Genomic DNA, 15,911 nt, shown 5'->3' with positions numbered 1-15,911 from the left:
TTCTTTTCTGGTGATGTATAAGGTACTCATAGGTGTTGTGCAGAGACTCATCAACGATTCATGGTATAGAAATTTTTTTCAACTGCAGCAGCAAATTTAACTTCTGCATCTCATTTGGAACTGTTCACTGTAATCCTTAAGATTGTAACCTTAGGATAATTGAATGATGGTTCTCAAAGTTTTCCAAGTGCTATTGTTGTTCGAGCTATGGAAAATTTGAGGTTAGTCCATTGACAAGGCAGTGGCATCCTAATCATAAGAGGTGGAAGCAAATGATTGTGTTGTATTGCAAATGAATGGTGAGCGAAACTAAAACGCACTAGTATCCTGCCGCCTACCAAGAGTCATAGCTTTGTCCCTGTCATATAAGGAAAGAACAAGCCCATACATAAAAGCCAAAAGAAAGAAAGATTGGCAAGCGATTTAATAAAAGTAATGTCGTAATGTCTTCTTCCGCACCTGCTATATCAATTGTATATGGAAAGAACATAATCGTTCTCAAGTAGCGATCTTATCTTCTTAGTAGTCAACTAGATCGATCGAATCCCGCCCCAATGGGAGCAGTAGAATCCACTTTCTAAGCTATTTTGGTAGCTGGTGAGGACTCATCGCTTTTGTTTACTCCATTGAGATACATGGCATTCAAGAAATTCAATGACTGATTTTAAAGACAAGAGGAGTTATTGTTGTTAGATTTTTAAAATGCCACTTACGTAAGTTTGCACGTACAATGATTCACCAAATTTGTTGCGAGTTACGTATGATTACTTCCACTAATTGTACTTATCCTTGCGAGATCATCATTAATATGTCATGCCGTCATGTCTAATTCATTGCATCTCATTTATTATGATGAGAGACACATTAACTCTTTAAAGGAAAGAAGATGATCGTCTATGAATAAGATCAGATGACTGCTAAGAAAAATATTTGAAATCCATTAAAATGGACAACGAAATTTGATACACTGAAAACAATAGAATGATTGAACATGCCTAGTTTAGATCCTCTCCCTGGAGGACTCTTGAAATGAATTATACCATTTAGTCACAATCTAATAAACTCTTTTATATTAATCACTTTTTTTGTCTGTTAGGTCATTCTGTTCACCCAATGAGAAATTTTCTTGGGGAAAGAAGCAAAATATGAAAATACCATTAACACAACTGATGATAGAGAAAACCATGCACTGCTAGCTCATGCTGTCCAAATGTGTAATTTTTTTTTTTTTTTTTGAATCCGAAGAGTTTATATATAAGGTGGGGGAATATTACTAATATAGGTGTAGCCGGATGGGTGCGAACCAGGGGAAGTTGGGCTTTCTTGTTTTTCTTGAACAAGTGCAAGAAATCGATGTAATAGAAATGAGAATTTTTTTGGTAGATCCAATGACAGTACGACGCGTCATCAGTAGACAACAAATTTTAGTATATAAAGCTTTGAGCGGGAAAGAAATCGCGATTCAGACCTACTTCCCAAATTTCTTGTCTTCCTCTCTTCCTCCCGGCGCAACCAAAGGCAAGAGAAAATTACAGAGAGAAATTATGGTGGGAAAAAGGATGAAGAGACAGAGAGAAGTAGAAGAGGAGAATCGGAGAAATGAGATGGAGATCTCTCCGTGGTCGAAACTCGCTAGTTTTCCCAACGAAATTAAAGATCAAATTTTCGAGCGTCTACCGACGAACAGTGTGATGCGATTCAGGTGCGTTCTTAAAGATTACATCCGTTTTCACAACCCGCATTTTATGAAAATCCACTTGAATCGTCAGATTGGATATGATAATGGTTCCAGTGTCATTGTTAAAACTGCTTCAAAGATATATAAAGTAGATTTTGACAACTTTAGTTCTCCAAATGAACTTAATTTTCCTTTCCGGCACCCGACATGCAAAAGCCCAATCGTGGTGGTGGGTTCTTGTAATGGATTACTGTTGTTAACGCATAGGGGAATGTACGGAGAGATTATGTATTTATGGAATCCTGCGACTGGAGATCACAAGCAGTTGCCGGCACATGTTGACGATGGCTGTACCTATATCCGTACTTTAGGGTTTGGGTATGATTGTAGTTCTGGTAAATTCAAGGTGGTGGTTATTTCAAAGAATATTCACCATCATGGAGATGAAGCCGCTGTCAGTGTGTATACGGTGGGCACAAATTCTTGGAGAAGCATTGGAGAAGTAAAGTATCCTACTGTGGAGTTAAAACCAGCGAAGATGTTTGGAGGTCGTCCTTATTGGGTACTGCCTCGTTTGAAAATCATTGTTTCATTTAACATGGAAAATGAGAAGTTTGAGGAAATCCCAATGCCTCCCTTCGGTTATACTCATTTTACAAATCATGCGAACTTGTCTGCATTGGGAGGAGTTTGTCTTCTATTGATTTGCAAAGCATATAAACCCTTCCGTTTTGAACTTTGGTTGAGGGTGAATGATGGACCAGAGAAGATGACTTGGGAGAGAGGGCTCTACCTTAAGGAGTCATACCTTCCAGGAGATCTTACTAGGGGTGGAAGCCAAAATGTAAAGGTGTACGGCTACAAGAATGGTAAGATTTTACTGCAGAACAATGGACCAGCTTTGTTTTGCCCTGAAACTCAACAAGTTGCAGGATTGCGTCTTCCTGGTGACCCAAACAAATTTGATGTTTATTCCTACATCGAGAGCCTCGCAACAGTGGAATAGGTGGGCGATGTGCACCAGAACTCAATAAAAGGAGTAAAGAATATCTGGTGGGATATTCATTTTCTTTTAGCATGTGTTATTGGTGTAGTTGAAGATGAATTTGAACTTATGGTACTTTAGTGGTCCTGATTCATGGATAAATCTGATATTGAATTTCAGACATTGATATTAATTTTATGTTGTTGTTTATTATTATTTTTATTTTTTTTATATTGTTCATGTTTGCTTCTTTTTGTATGCCGTGGAATTTATAATGCAAACTGATGTGCTTTAGTAGTTTGAAAGAAGAAGATCAAAATAATTTGTGTTTGGGGAGATTTTTTTTTTAAAGCTTCATATCACATAGGGCACAGTTGGGTTCGTAAAACAGGCGTTGCATAACTCAGCAAGAACAACTTGTAAAAAAACAAAATAGGAGTAATGCAGTTAAAGACTGCAGACTTTGCAATTTGCATGAAAATATAGTTGTTACGAAGTAGAATACACTATGCAAAGCAGATTAACTCTCTATCAGAATTGCAATGTGGGGCTTCTTATTTTGGCTTCTAATCCTTGTTTTTATTGCTTGTGGAGTGCTAAAATGGCTATTGCTGATGCAGCATGACTTAAGATGGATCTCTAATCAAGTGGTTTTATTTATCAGCCTGTATTCTGGATTTTGGTTTAATCCATCAATCAGCTTACCTTGGCTTGACTACCCTTCCTTTTTTGGATGAATAAACCAATCCATCGAACCAACTACCCCTGGTTATGTTAATGCTATAGTACTGTAAACCGTTAAAATAGGAAAATATTCTCCAGATTTGTGGGCCCCAAGGCCAGGTTGCCAAGGAGGAATATAGTAGGAGATGGTGCTGTCTTGCATGGTAGATGTTTAGTATATATTAGAGTTTTTGTTATCTATCATATTTGGATAATTATATAAGCTGATATTTAATTTGGTTAGATACACCGGAATAGTTTTAAATTGTTAAAAAAATTTGTTTATTAAAGTATATTCTTATATTTTTCATTTGGCTTGGCACAAGGGAGCTCTTCTTACATATGGCCGCGGAGGGGGGGGGGAACTATTATATATACCACCAGGGAGAATCGAACCTATGACCTCTTCATTAAGAGTGTCGGTCATTGCCAACTTAGCCAACCCCTTGGTGGTGTATATTTATTTTATTGTTAAATGTTTATGGTCAACATATCTAAGAGTGGATGGAAGAATGAATTCAATTATAGCTTGAACAGCCTCATGGCTCTGTGCGCATGATGCGTGTACTCTTCTCCTGCCCCACCCCCTTCTTCCTATGCTTTATTTCCTCTTTTGCCCAACAACTTTGCTTCATCTCATGTTTCCCCCATCTCCCCTTCGTCTTCTCCTTTTCTTCTTCACTTCTTTTTTTCCACATTAAGCAGCTTCAGAGTGGTAACCTAGGTATTTATCTCTTTGGAAATTTTCACCTTCTCACTCTCTCTTCTTTTCTATTTCTTCGTCTTGCTTATACTCTAAGTCTTTTGCATCTCTACTATTAACCAAAATAATAGAAAAATAAAATAAAAGTCTTCCTTGTTGAGATGAACATGCTCCGTACAAGATGATTCATCGACTTACTAAAATGCAAGGATGATTTTTTTTTCTTTCTTAAGAGGGGAAAATTGATGTGGCAGGATTTTTGAAGGAACTCCAATTATGTGGTTTTCTTTTGAGCCGTTATTCTTGATTTATTTATATCCATTGGAACATCCTGTCTTGGCTCAACTACCCTTGGTTACTATTCATGCTGTACTAACCTGAACAATCAAAATAGGAGAATATTCTCCAGTTTTTTGGTATGCTGCAAGGCCAACTTGCTAGTCTCTAGCATAGTTCAAAAATATCTCGAAAATCTCGAGAATCTTGGAGGCAAGATAGCATACAAGTTATAAAGCGTCATATCTCGGTGAAAGATTTCAATATATTGAGTGACATATGATGCAGCCTAGTCTGAATACATTTTTTTCACCCTAAGGATAGGCCTAGGGAATGGTCATATATGTATTGGGCCTTCATTCTATGAGTTATCAATGTTATCGACAAACTTAATGGACCTAAACTGGGATTATGAATTGAGTGCCAAAATAGGTAGTTGTTAATTTAGTTCTGTATTGAATTAGTTTAGAGCTGATTTAAACTAGTTGGGTCCGTTTGAAGTTAGTCAGTATTACTAGTTTATCTTGAAGCTAAAGAAGACTTAATTATTGAAATCAGCACGTCTGCTGGCAGCAGACAGTCGTTGCTATATATTATTCTCTCATTTGTGGGATCGGTCTGGTGAGTCATTCCCAGGCTGACATTTGGTGAGTAACATCCAAGTTGGAGCTTCTTAGTGAGTCATATCCAGTGCTACTAGGTGAGTAATATCCTAGCTACCGTAGCCTGGTGACTAGTATCCAGGTTAAGTAACCTCCATCATCTTCTCCTTCCCACTTTTCTGTTTTCGTTTGTGAAGATCCTAGTACAATAGAAACTACCTGAAATCTAAGTCTACCATTAGAGCCCATCCAAAATCAACCCACAGCCTCTATAGATCATCCTGCACAGTCAAATCCCTTTGGTACACAAGGAAATCATCAAAACTTAACCTCCAATAAACTTGACTTCATCTTCCCTAAAGTGCTGTCCAATCAGAAACCCCACTTCCATCATTAAAATCTTCTGAGTTTTGGGGGAATCCTTCAGTACCTAAACCATAGCACTCATTCCAAGTTACAGATGATAACTCCTCTAGACCCTTTGACTATAGTTTCCTTAATTATCTGTACTAACCCTAACTTTTAGGAAACCAAATCCTACAATCAGAATTGGCTGAAATTTGTACCAGCCCTTCCTATAGGCCTTCACTGTTTCTGTAAAGCCTCATCCCTTCTAACTGTTGTAGACCCCTAACAGTCTCTCCTAATTGATCATCTATTATTCTAGGACTACATTATCATATCTTTATGAAAAAGCTATAACTTGAATCATGCTGGCCCTGGGAGGAATTTGATAGGAAGGGCTTTAAACTTGTTGTTTTTGGGTTGGAGAAGGGGGAAACTCTTTTCCTTCAATTTTTTGCCTTATTTTGCTCATTCTCACAAGATTTTATTACAATAGTGTTGATTCTCCCTATTCCTCAAGGTTTATGTGTACTCAACAATTGGGAGTCTGGGACATGGAAGGCTAGGATTTCTAACTTTATATGACTTATGTTTATGTCTTATTGTTCACTGTAGCTGGTAGTTGGTACTTAGTATGTGGTAGTTAGTTGATACTTGAAACATGGTAGTTGAGAGTTTGGTAATATGTGTGATATTGGCTTACTTTTGTTCATGGCAAATTTACTTTCCAAGTACGTAATTTATGTTTTGCCTGTCAATTTGTGTCTAAATAATCCTATCTAAAGGAAGGTCCTAGCATGACGCAACTAAGGAAAAAGTATTGTTTACAAGTTAATCTTCACTTAGAACAGTTTTGCGGACTTGTGGTCCATAGGCCTTGCACGGAAGGGAGTCCATTGGAATATTTTCTATTCCATAAGCTCCACTGTAGATAAGAAAAGAAAGGAGATATTATTGCTGATTAGTTAATCACTATTTACGTAAGTTTCTGTTTTTATTTACTTTCTGTACCCTTTTTTAGGGAGAAGAAACTTTATCAAGCATAGGAGTTATTACAATCAGTAATATCTGCCTTATAGAGTTGAGAAGCCATGGAGTGGTGGGATGCCAAGCTCTGAGTAACTCATCCTGAAGGGCCGACTTCTTCTTCAATTTTCCTTCTTCTGGGAGCAAAATCTGAAACAGCACTCTGAATTGGAACCATGGTAAGGCCAGAAAAGCCCATTACTAGCAAAGGTTCCTTTTGAGGAACCACCCCACCCCTAGAAATTTTTTCTGAAAATTTTGGGGCCCCTCAATAAGATGGGTTACCAAGAATAGTGTTTTCAAACACTTCTGTTGTCTCACTTCCTCTAGATGTAGATATTTCTCCGAAGTTTGATGCGTTGTGTTCTGGAATGTTCCTACTCCAATGCTGGGTTTATTCAAACCCATAGATTTCTGCCTCTAGGAGAAATGGATTTACTGCTAGAAGTAGAGTTCAATTAGTTATATGTGGGAGATTTAATTGCAATCGTGTTTGCTGATTTATTAGGGAAGATTTTCCAGAAGTAATTCCACTTCTTGGGGGGCCCACAGTCAGCTGGATGGGATCAGTTTGAAGATTAAATTGCCAACATGTGGACCCTACTGTCCTACAGCTGTTTGACATAGGTTAACTAATTAGGATATCCTTCAGTTATTTGCTCAAGTAGGTATAATTTAGGATTATTTGCTTCACTGGGGTAAAGATTACAAGGAAGCATCAACCCAGATTTATTGGATCCAGACAGCTTTCATGGGGCACATTGAATCCAAGAAGGTTGTTGCATGGGGTTTTAGAAGGTGATTCTTTTATTTATTTTTCTAGATAGATTAGGAATGTGTTGAGTTTTCTTTTAATTGGTTTTTTGTTTTGAAATATTACTAGAAGAACAGAGGATGTTAATCATGTTACCAGTTGGATTGATAAATAATGGACTAGGCTGATAACCAACCAAGCTGGTTTAAGGCTGTTAGAAAAGGAGATAGAGCTTTGGTTGTAAATAATGCTATACTGTGAAACACTGTAAGCATGAGATGCCTGAAAAGTGGGTCAGAGACCTGTGAGAGAGGACACTTGATTGAATCCTAGCCTTCATTGTCTTTGTTGTATGATCTGCTATAAGTACTATCATTGATTAAGGAATATGTGCTACAGGTTCATCAAATTTTTCCTATTTTTGAACACCCAAGCTGCATTTAACTTATTCAAGAAGGTCCTCTCTGGTGCCAGGTCATTCATGATCCAGCCTTAAATTAAATCTCTAGTAGTTTCCTGCTTTCTTACTTTCCAATTTTGTCTTCCAGCAACTTTTATAAAATTGGATGAGCCTGAGACGTCTCCAAATGATTTAATGAACAAATAATTTTATTGTTGGTTGCAATCCATTTTCCTGATTCTGAGTGAGGCCCGTCCAAGATATTGAACTCTTCTACTCATTTTCTGAACTTCCTCTATTTTCTGTTGTTATCTTCCTGCAACTATTTCAGGGCATCCAAGGCCCATATGTGGAGCAGTTGAGCATCTTTTGAGACTTGCTCAACCCCATAGTTGTGTTTGTTTCTAATTTTCTGCCGCTGATTTGAGACTGTTCATCTGTGCAACTTGAGAACCATTTGAGCTGAAATTTTTGGGATATTTTCCCTTGTCTAAGTCCTATATCTGGTTGTAAGAAGATTTGGCGTCTGATGGTTGGGATTTCAGAAATTTCCATGTCAATCCTGTTGGATTAATTAAAAAAAAATATCAAACCAAACCCCAATAAGAATGCACAAGAGGGGGCGGAGGTGGGGGGCTTAGAGCAATTAGTCAACAAGGAAAGAAGCCAAGTCCTCAGGCACAACAGGAAGGCCCGGGGGGGTTTTAAGCGTAGGCGGCAGTAAGGAGAGCCCACTCCCTAGGTAACAATGATAATTCTGTTATCATCTTACTCATTAAAAATTTTTATGGCAACTTCATCTCATCATATGTCAGCAACCACCCATTCATTAAATGCTCATACTTGATACTACCCTTACACCATAAGGTCCTATTCACTGGGCAGGGCCTACGCCACTGACATTCGGTTTCCATTCTATTACTGGAGTCTCTGAATTTTGAATCATGTTTGATGTAGTTAAAGTGCCTAAATTGGTCAATTGGGCTTTAAATTTCTTTATTTTAGCACATGGATGGGTTCTATAGTTATTAGGCTTCTTATTCTTGGGTTTATTAATGTAATGGGCCTAATTTGTAAGCCCATAAACTGGGGCTAATGCTAATACACGGGATTAGTAGTTAGATTCAGTTTTTGGGTCAGTGTTTGAGTTAGATTTTTATAGTTAACAGCTTTCCATAATTCTGTTTTGATTTCATTTACATTATTTATTGTCTTCCAGAGTTATTTTATGAGTCAAATAAGGAATTTTAGAAAGTATAATAGGGGTTCAGAAATCAAAATAGAGAAGAAGAAAGGATAAAGAAGGGGAGAATTGAGAAGAAACAGGCTTGTAGCAGGGGAAGAGGGAGAAGAAGACTCATAAGAAGATAAAAATAATTTTTTTTTGGTGGTGGTGGGGGGAGGTTGCAAATGCTCGTACGACAATCTATTATTTGTCTCTTCCAGTTTTCTTTATTAAGCTGGATACCAGCACTTAAATAATAAATGAAACATATGTCAATGAAAACTAGTACTCTTAGTGATTTGAATTGACTAAAAGTTATTCCTCTGTAACCTACCCAAACTAAAATTCTACCTACATAATTATCCCAATAAGTAAATAACAAAATCCTATACTATCTTTATAATTCCCACACTAAACAACATCTCCTATTTTATCTCCTTGCAAGCTGGACTTGGGCCCCACCCAAATAGGAATAGTAATCTCCTAGATTATTGTTCATGTAACTGTGGTGTGAACGGTAACTAGTTGTACTGTATCAGTCTATATATATGTATGTAATACATTCCCCCATCAATTAGAGATGATTTGATTAATTAATATGACTTTTTGGTAAGAGTTCTGGTGTGGTGATGTTGAGCAATATATATGGGCATGCTATCCAATTCTGTTTTCTTCTCTTCTCTTCTTAATGGGGGATAGAATAGAGTAGAAAGAAGAATAAAGAAGTAAAGGGGAAAAAGGGAGAATCTTAGAAGAATTAGTCTTGAAGAAGGGGAAGAGGGAGAAGAAATTCGTAAGAAGAAGAAGAGGAGGTGGAGGAGGGGGGGGGGTACTGCAAACGCACAAATCTAAAGCTTCAATTCATATATTTTCATTCCATTACCTTGGAAATTATCCCCAATTCTATCAAGATCCTCGAAGCGGTGGTCAAAGTTCTGGTGGTCCACTTGGTAGTTTTCATTCCTAGGTCCATTGGCTTGAGCATTATGTCCATGCTGCTCTTGCTGTCCCTGTATGGTTGTAACATTCTATGGCCTGAATGGTGGTGGTTTGGGCTGCCTATGCTGCCCTTTGGTTATTTAACTCCTCTTGGGGAAGGCAGACCCCAGGGAGCAACGAGCAAGGGGGGCAATGGGCACGATGAACAGTTATATGGAAAGGTCCACGGACACCACAGCGACCTAAAGACACCAAACAAAACCAGCAATCAACAACGAAACCAAAGCCAGCAGACACCTAAACCAGCTCAATACCAAATGGGGGACAAAGAGAGAAGAAGGAAAGAAGAAGGGAAAAGGGAGAACAGAAGAATAGCGAAGAAGGGGAAGAGAGAGAAGAAATTTGTAGAAGAAGAAGAGGGGAGGGGGGGGCGAAGCACAAGCAAAGCCAAAATTTTTCATCCAACCGGAAATATCCCGCATCAAGATCCTCAAGCGGGGCAAAGTGAGGCCACGGTAGTTCCCCTAGGTCCAGGCGAGCAATGTCCATGCGCCGCTGTCCCCTGGGGGGGCAGGGTCCGAACAACATGGCCGAATGGTGGTGGCTGGGCGCCATGGCCCTGGTTATTAACTCTTCGAGTGAATGGCTTAAGATCTCTCCATTTGTTGGAGCAATGAGCAATGGGCAATAATGAATGAATGGAGAATGAAAAAAGAGCACGGCTCTCTCTCTCTCTCTCTCTCTCTCTCTCTCTCTCTCTCTCTCTCTCTCCCTCCTCCCTCTCCCCCCCGGGGACGCCCCCTCCCGGAAGCTCTTTCATCCTTTCACCCTGTTCCCACTGAAAGATCCCCGCTCTCACAAGATCACATCCGAAAAGACAGTTCATGAAAATTCTTCTCCCAAACCCCCGGTCCCTCCCCCCCTCTTCTTCTCTTTGCAGAAAAAATTGTTCTTTTTTCTTCCCTCTTTTGTTAGTCTCCTCCCTCTCTTGTTTCTTCTCTCTCCCTCTCTCTTATCACCTACTCTCTCCCAGGATACACCATTACTCAAAATATTTTTTCCTCCTTCCTAGGATTCACCACTACTCAAAATGTTTTTCTTTATCTTATTTCTGTTCATAAATGCTTTTCTGTTTGGCCGGATCAGAGGAACATATCCCCCAAAATATTTCTCATTTATTCTTTGGTAGTTTTGTTTAAAACAAAACCCTAAAACCCATATTGTTAATTGTTGAATTCCTTGTTAGAAATCTGATATTGATTATGAAACTCTATTTTCTTTAAGTTTCTTAATACCTTTGAATCAATTTAGTGTTATGGTGCCAAGATCCCCATCCCCTGTTTCCCATTGATTCTTGTTTAGTTGTGCTTACAGAAGACTATGTGTTTATTTCTCTACTTAGCTGTCTTACATGCATGATTTATCAGATTTCAAGTGCGGCAAATCCTCGTCAGAATAGGTGTTTAATTCTAAGAGTCTAAAGCCCACGAGACCCCAGTTTCTGGGTTTTCCTACATCACTTCTCTTCTTTGCTTTTCTTTCCAAGAGCTTCTTCTATTGTTCAAGCTGCATATTATAGAATATCTTCGACAATAGTAAATCAAAACCAACCCCAATTTCAACAACAAACATCCACTCTATTCCCAAAAAAAACATAACCAAACCCAACCATAAAACACCAACAAACACACAATCCAAAACCACCAACCAACACACACCAAAACAAGGTTTTAACTGCTTCTTGAACTTTTGGACTCCCCCAACAAACCTAAGATTCAAACTAAGATCTACACCAATCTAATCATTGGAACTGTCCCAAATTTTAGGGTCATCTTGATATACCATTACCTAAGTTTTCTCAAGTTACAGCCCATCTAACACTGCAATTCGTGTTCCTGTCTAACCCAATAGACTACTCTTCTCATATCCTGAATGCCTACCTTTTTGAATTGAGATGTTGGAAGGCTGACTCCTACTTGATCATCTATTAATATAGAACTACATAGACATTGGTCCGAGCTTTTCAGCAATGTCTTTTAAAGACCTAAATTTGATAGGATTCAAGCTGCATTTGAATACTACAGTTGTTAGATCTGAATTTTTGTTTTTGGCTGATTGTTTGTGGGTTAAGGGTTGTAACATCTTTTTAACATAATACTGGTACCCATATTTATGCTGTGTTAGAGGTTGAATCATGTGCTCCTAATCTGCAGGTTGGTTACTTGTAATTTAGCCTTACATTAGCTACTAACTAGGATCTTACATCTTCCTGAATTGGGATTGTGACAAAAAAGAACTAAGTAAACCAGGGATTAGATGTTGAGAGGAGAGAATGGAAAAGGAGAACAGAAGATGACAATGGGAGAGACTGCTAAGAGAGGTGCAGCTTCCTTACCCTCACACAAAAACCTTCCTAAGTTTAGTTACAAAATAAGACAGAAAGTAAATAAAGCTGATAAACTATCCTATAGTCAGCTGACTTAAGACACAAGCAAGGACATGAAAGTATAACTATGACATGTACCTGAATCATATGTAGGTCAAGTAATTCTTAGCTGGTTATTGTGGTAGCTGTACTTGTTACAATTATATTAACACGGACTTCCCTTGATCCTTCACTGTGTGAACTGTTAAGCATAAACCAAACTCCTGCAACAACTGATTCTCTTTAAAAACTACAGATTCATATATATTATTCTTTGTATCACATCCTCTACTTTATTTGTATGCCACGATTCAGACTTGCGGTCGCCTTCCTTGCTTGACTTATTCCAAGGGGAATTCTGTTAGGGTTGTGAAATCAACCATCAGACAGTTCTCTTTTATTTTATTTTATTATCAAAAGATCCTTTCATATATGAGCATTTAGCAACACTCATATCCTGGTTGTCATCTGTTACTAGCTCTTGATTTTTATCCAATAATTTAGCTTGATGGCCATGTGCAATATCCTTGCGCATAAATTGTATTTAACAATTAATGTTCTCCATTCAAATATAATTAAGTTATTGTATTTTTGGAGTGGATATGCAATTTATTGGTGTTTGCACTTTCTGCATATGCGAATTTTAATTTATGAGTATCATGACTTGGTCAAATTGTTGCATTTTTAGCATGTGCACTCTTTGAGTACTACTGGTGCTTTTTTTTCTTCTTCTTTCCCCCCTTCTTTTTACTAGTATACATTGTGTAAGTTCCATTTTTGTATTCCTAGGTGGCATTGATTTTTTTTTTTGGGTCTATTTTTGGCGTGGTTGGGGGGGGGGGGGGGTTTGGTGAGTCAATCTCTTTGAGAAACAATTTTGTTCCAGGCTGTAACCTAACTGTTCACTTCTTTTGATGGCCTAATTTCTCAATCACTCCTAGCACACCATCTCAAACATCACGTAGCTTGCAAAGCACTCCCTACCCTTCCGAAGGGGGAAGGGGTATAGGTTGGTTGGCACCCAAATGTTGATAAGTTTACATTGCAAAAGTGAAGGCTGTGTAGCTAGACATTTTATTAATTCCAATGGATTTAGTTGTTTATGTGTGTGCGAGCCATGTGATGTACTCAAGAACAGCTGTAGCCATGCTTTTTATGATTTTTGCTATGTGGGTGTTGCATTGCTTGATCCAATTTCTTGTTCTTCTTTTTAATTGCTTGATCAAATTTCATTTGATTTTAAGAATGAAAATTTCGGATCATTCAATTAAACATTCTCATACCTTGTGTTTTAATGGTTGCTGCACACATGAGTTGTAACAAGAGTTGAATGGCTTATATTTATGTGCTGCATTTTCTACGTAGCATACATAATTTTATTTGCTTTTTAGACCAGTGGTGTAAAATCGGAAGTTACTTACATGTGATGTACTTGTTTCCATGATTGACAAAATTTACTTTACTATGGACACTATGTAGACCATCTCTCACTGTAAATAAATTAGGCTGTTAACAATCTCATACAACACATATTGTCTGATGGGCTAACTGGTATTATGTGCAAGTGTTCCTCAAATCTGATGTTTTAGACCACAGTATTGTAGTCCTTAAGTTTAATTCTTAAAAGAGATTTTTAAACATCATTCTTCTGAGGGCAAACCCATATAATCTTTCTGGAAGGAGTATATCTTTGTTTCTGAGAAATGGGACCTCTAAGAAGAGTATGGATTGAATACAGCAGTTATTTCATTTAAGGTCTACCAGTTAAAAGGATCTGAACCAATTATTTTGGTTTTCATTAACCTTTGCGTTGTCTTTTATTGATGTTTCTTCCAATTGCTGCAAGCATGGATGATCCAAATCATAAAAATGTTCAGTTTCCTATATCCAGTTAGAAATATATTGTGAGGGTACATGCTGGATGTTATTTGGCTAGTTTTCACATCCAAGACTGAGAAGCAAGCTATAGATTTGTATTTTAGTTTCCGCAGCAACAGAGAGCACATAGCATACAACCTAAGTCCCACAATTTTAGCTCCTGGGACTTCAATAGAGGGACCCTTCTTAGCAGGGGTCTTATGGTATAACAAATGTGCTGTAAATTCCTCTAATGGGATAGCATCATAGCAAGTGACTCAACGAATTGGTTAGAAGCGTGATGATTTATGAAGGAGGGAGCTCTGGTTCCCAGGGAGAACCGTTATTCCAATGGAATGGCTCATTTTGAGAACTGTAAACGATTTTTTCTTTTTTCTTTTACAAAATTTAGGAAAACACTTTAGCCAAGTAGCCAACATGGATGGTTTTGCTTCTTCTTTTGTTTGTTTTTCCTCATCTAATCCACTATATCGTATGAAAACCCTATGGGTCTTCTGGTGATTGGGCTACATTCCGAGCTTGCTTGAGGACAGTGTATAATTCTATCACTATCTCCACCACTATATAATCAGGAGAATTCTTATCTTATCAGCTATTAGAGGTGGAAGTCTCACTTGAAGTCTCACTTGATAGTCAGGTGGATAAGGAAAGAAGAACCCAGCTTGGGCATCCACCGATGAGAAATTTGCATCATCCACAGGGAATCTCCTCAAGAGGTACGATGTAAGTTTGAGATATGAGACCATGTTCTTGGAGGGAGGTGGGATCCCACCATATTGATGATGTGGACTCATCCCCTCTCTCCTACTAGGGGGTTGGAATTTTACCCAAAACGGGAGTAGTTGGGTGAATTTCATTTCAAAACACTGTGCTACTATAAAGATGCCAGCTGAATCCCATAAGATGCAACTCCTACCGCCTTTGCTCATGTCTCCATCCCAAGACCCATTCACAAATACCTAAAAATACCTCACATCTTCCATAGGAGGAATTAAAGGAATTGGTTGCCTTCCTCTATCATCGTAAGTACTTATGTTGAGATTTTGTATATCTATACACAAAAAAGAAAAGTGAGTCACATCGAAACATCAATACCAAGAAAGAGATAAGTATTCTAGTGTTCCAAATACACCAATCTAAATCACTCCAAATTTGGTGGGCTATATTCAAATCATTGCAATCCTTGAAATTTGTGTGAATAAAAGACATCTAATCATGAATATGACTTCCTTTAAATTATGATGTGTCAACGTGCAAAGGAGAGAGTTCTCAATAACATTTTGCATGGGAGCAAAAAATAAGGCATGACAAACACTTTCCTTCCCACGACCACAGACCAAGCAAGAGGGAGCTAAAGTGATTTGTCTAACAAATAAAGAATTGCTTGTCGCAATTGCTTCATGAGATGATCTCCTCAATAAATGTTTGATTTTGGAGAGGGTGGAAATGTGCCATATTTGTTTTCAAAATTTGGAGGAAGATGATGTTGAAGCAATATTACTTCGAGAGTCTGCCATAGCCAAGCATTGAAAGTAGACAGATCTAACAGAGAAAATTCCATTTTTTCTTATACTAAATCCATCTATCAAGGGAGTCACTCGAAAAAATGGAGATCGCCAAAATAACATTGGCTTCAATGGGGGATTATAATAATGGAATATCCCATTGTAATTCAGAGTCCGGATCACCAACCCCGATGCTTCCTGACCACATATATCAGTGGGGCCCACGGTAAAAAACACTTTTTGGAAAAAAATAAAAAAAAAAAACTTTTTCAACACCAGTGGGCCCCACTGATATATGTGGTCAGGAAGCCATGGGGAGCACTCACGACGGGGAGAAGATCCGGATTCTGTAATTCAGACCAATCGAAAAAAAAAAAAAACTATATATTAAAATGTTACGATTTTCTTTTTATTATTATTTTTTGGTTAGCAAAAATGTTGCGACTC

The 15,911-nt window shown here is 38.0% G+C and overlaps 1 protein-coding gene across 1 annotated transcript; it reads left to right on the top strand.

Moving 5' to 3' along the window:
• Positions 1 to 1,292: 1,292 nt before the first annotated feature.
• LOC149017972 (F-box protein CPR1-like) lies at positions 1,293 to 2,684 on the top strand. The gene has a single exon (XM_089153836.1). The coding sequence runs from the start codon at positions 1,293 to 1,295 to the stop codon at positions 2,682 to 2,684; it is 1,392 nt and encodes a 463-aa protein (XP_089009962.1).
• The last annotated feature ends 13,227 nt before the right edge of the window (positions 2,685 to 15,911 follow it).

This window comes from Hakea prostrata, chromosome 4, assembly GCF_041222555.1.
Source record: "Hakea prostrata isolate BN-2017 chromosome 4, UWA_Hpros_2, whole genome shotgun sequence".
In the NCBI taxonomy this organism is placed as follows: domain Eukaryota; kingdom Viridiplantae; phylum Streptophyta; class Magnoliopsida; order Proteales; family Proteaceae; genus Hakea; species Hakea prostrata.
The sequence above is the reverse complement of the archived record's forward strand: the minus strand, read 5'-3'. Positions and strand labels throughout refer to the sequence as shown.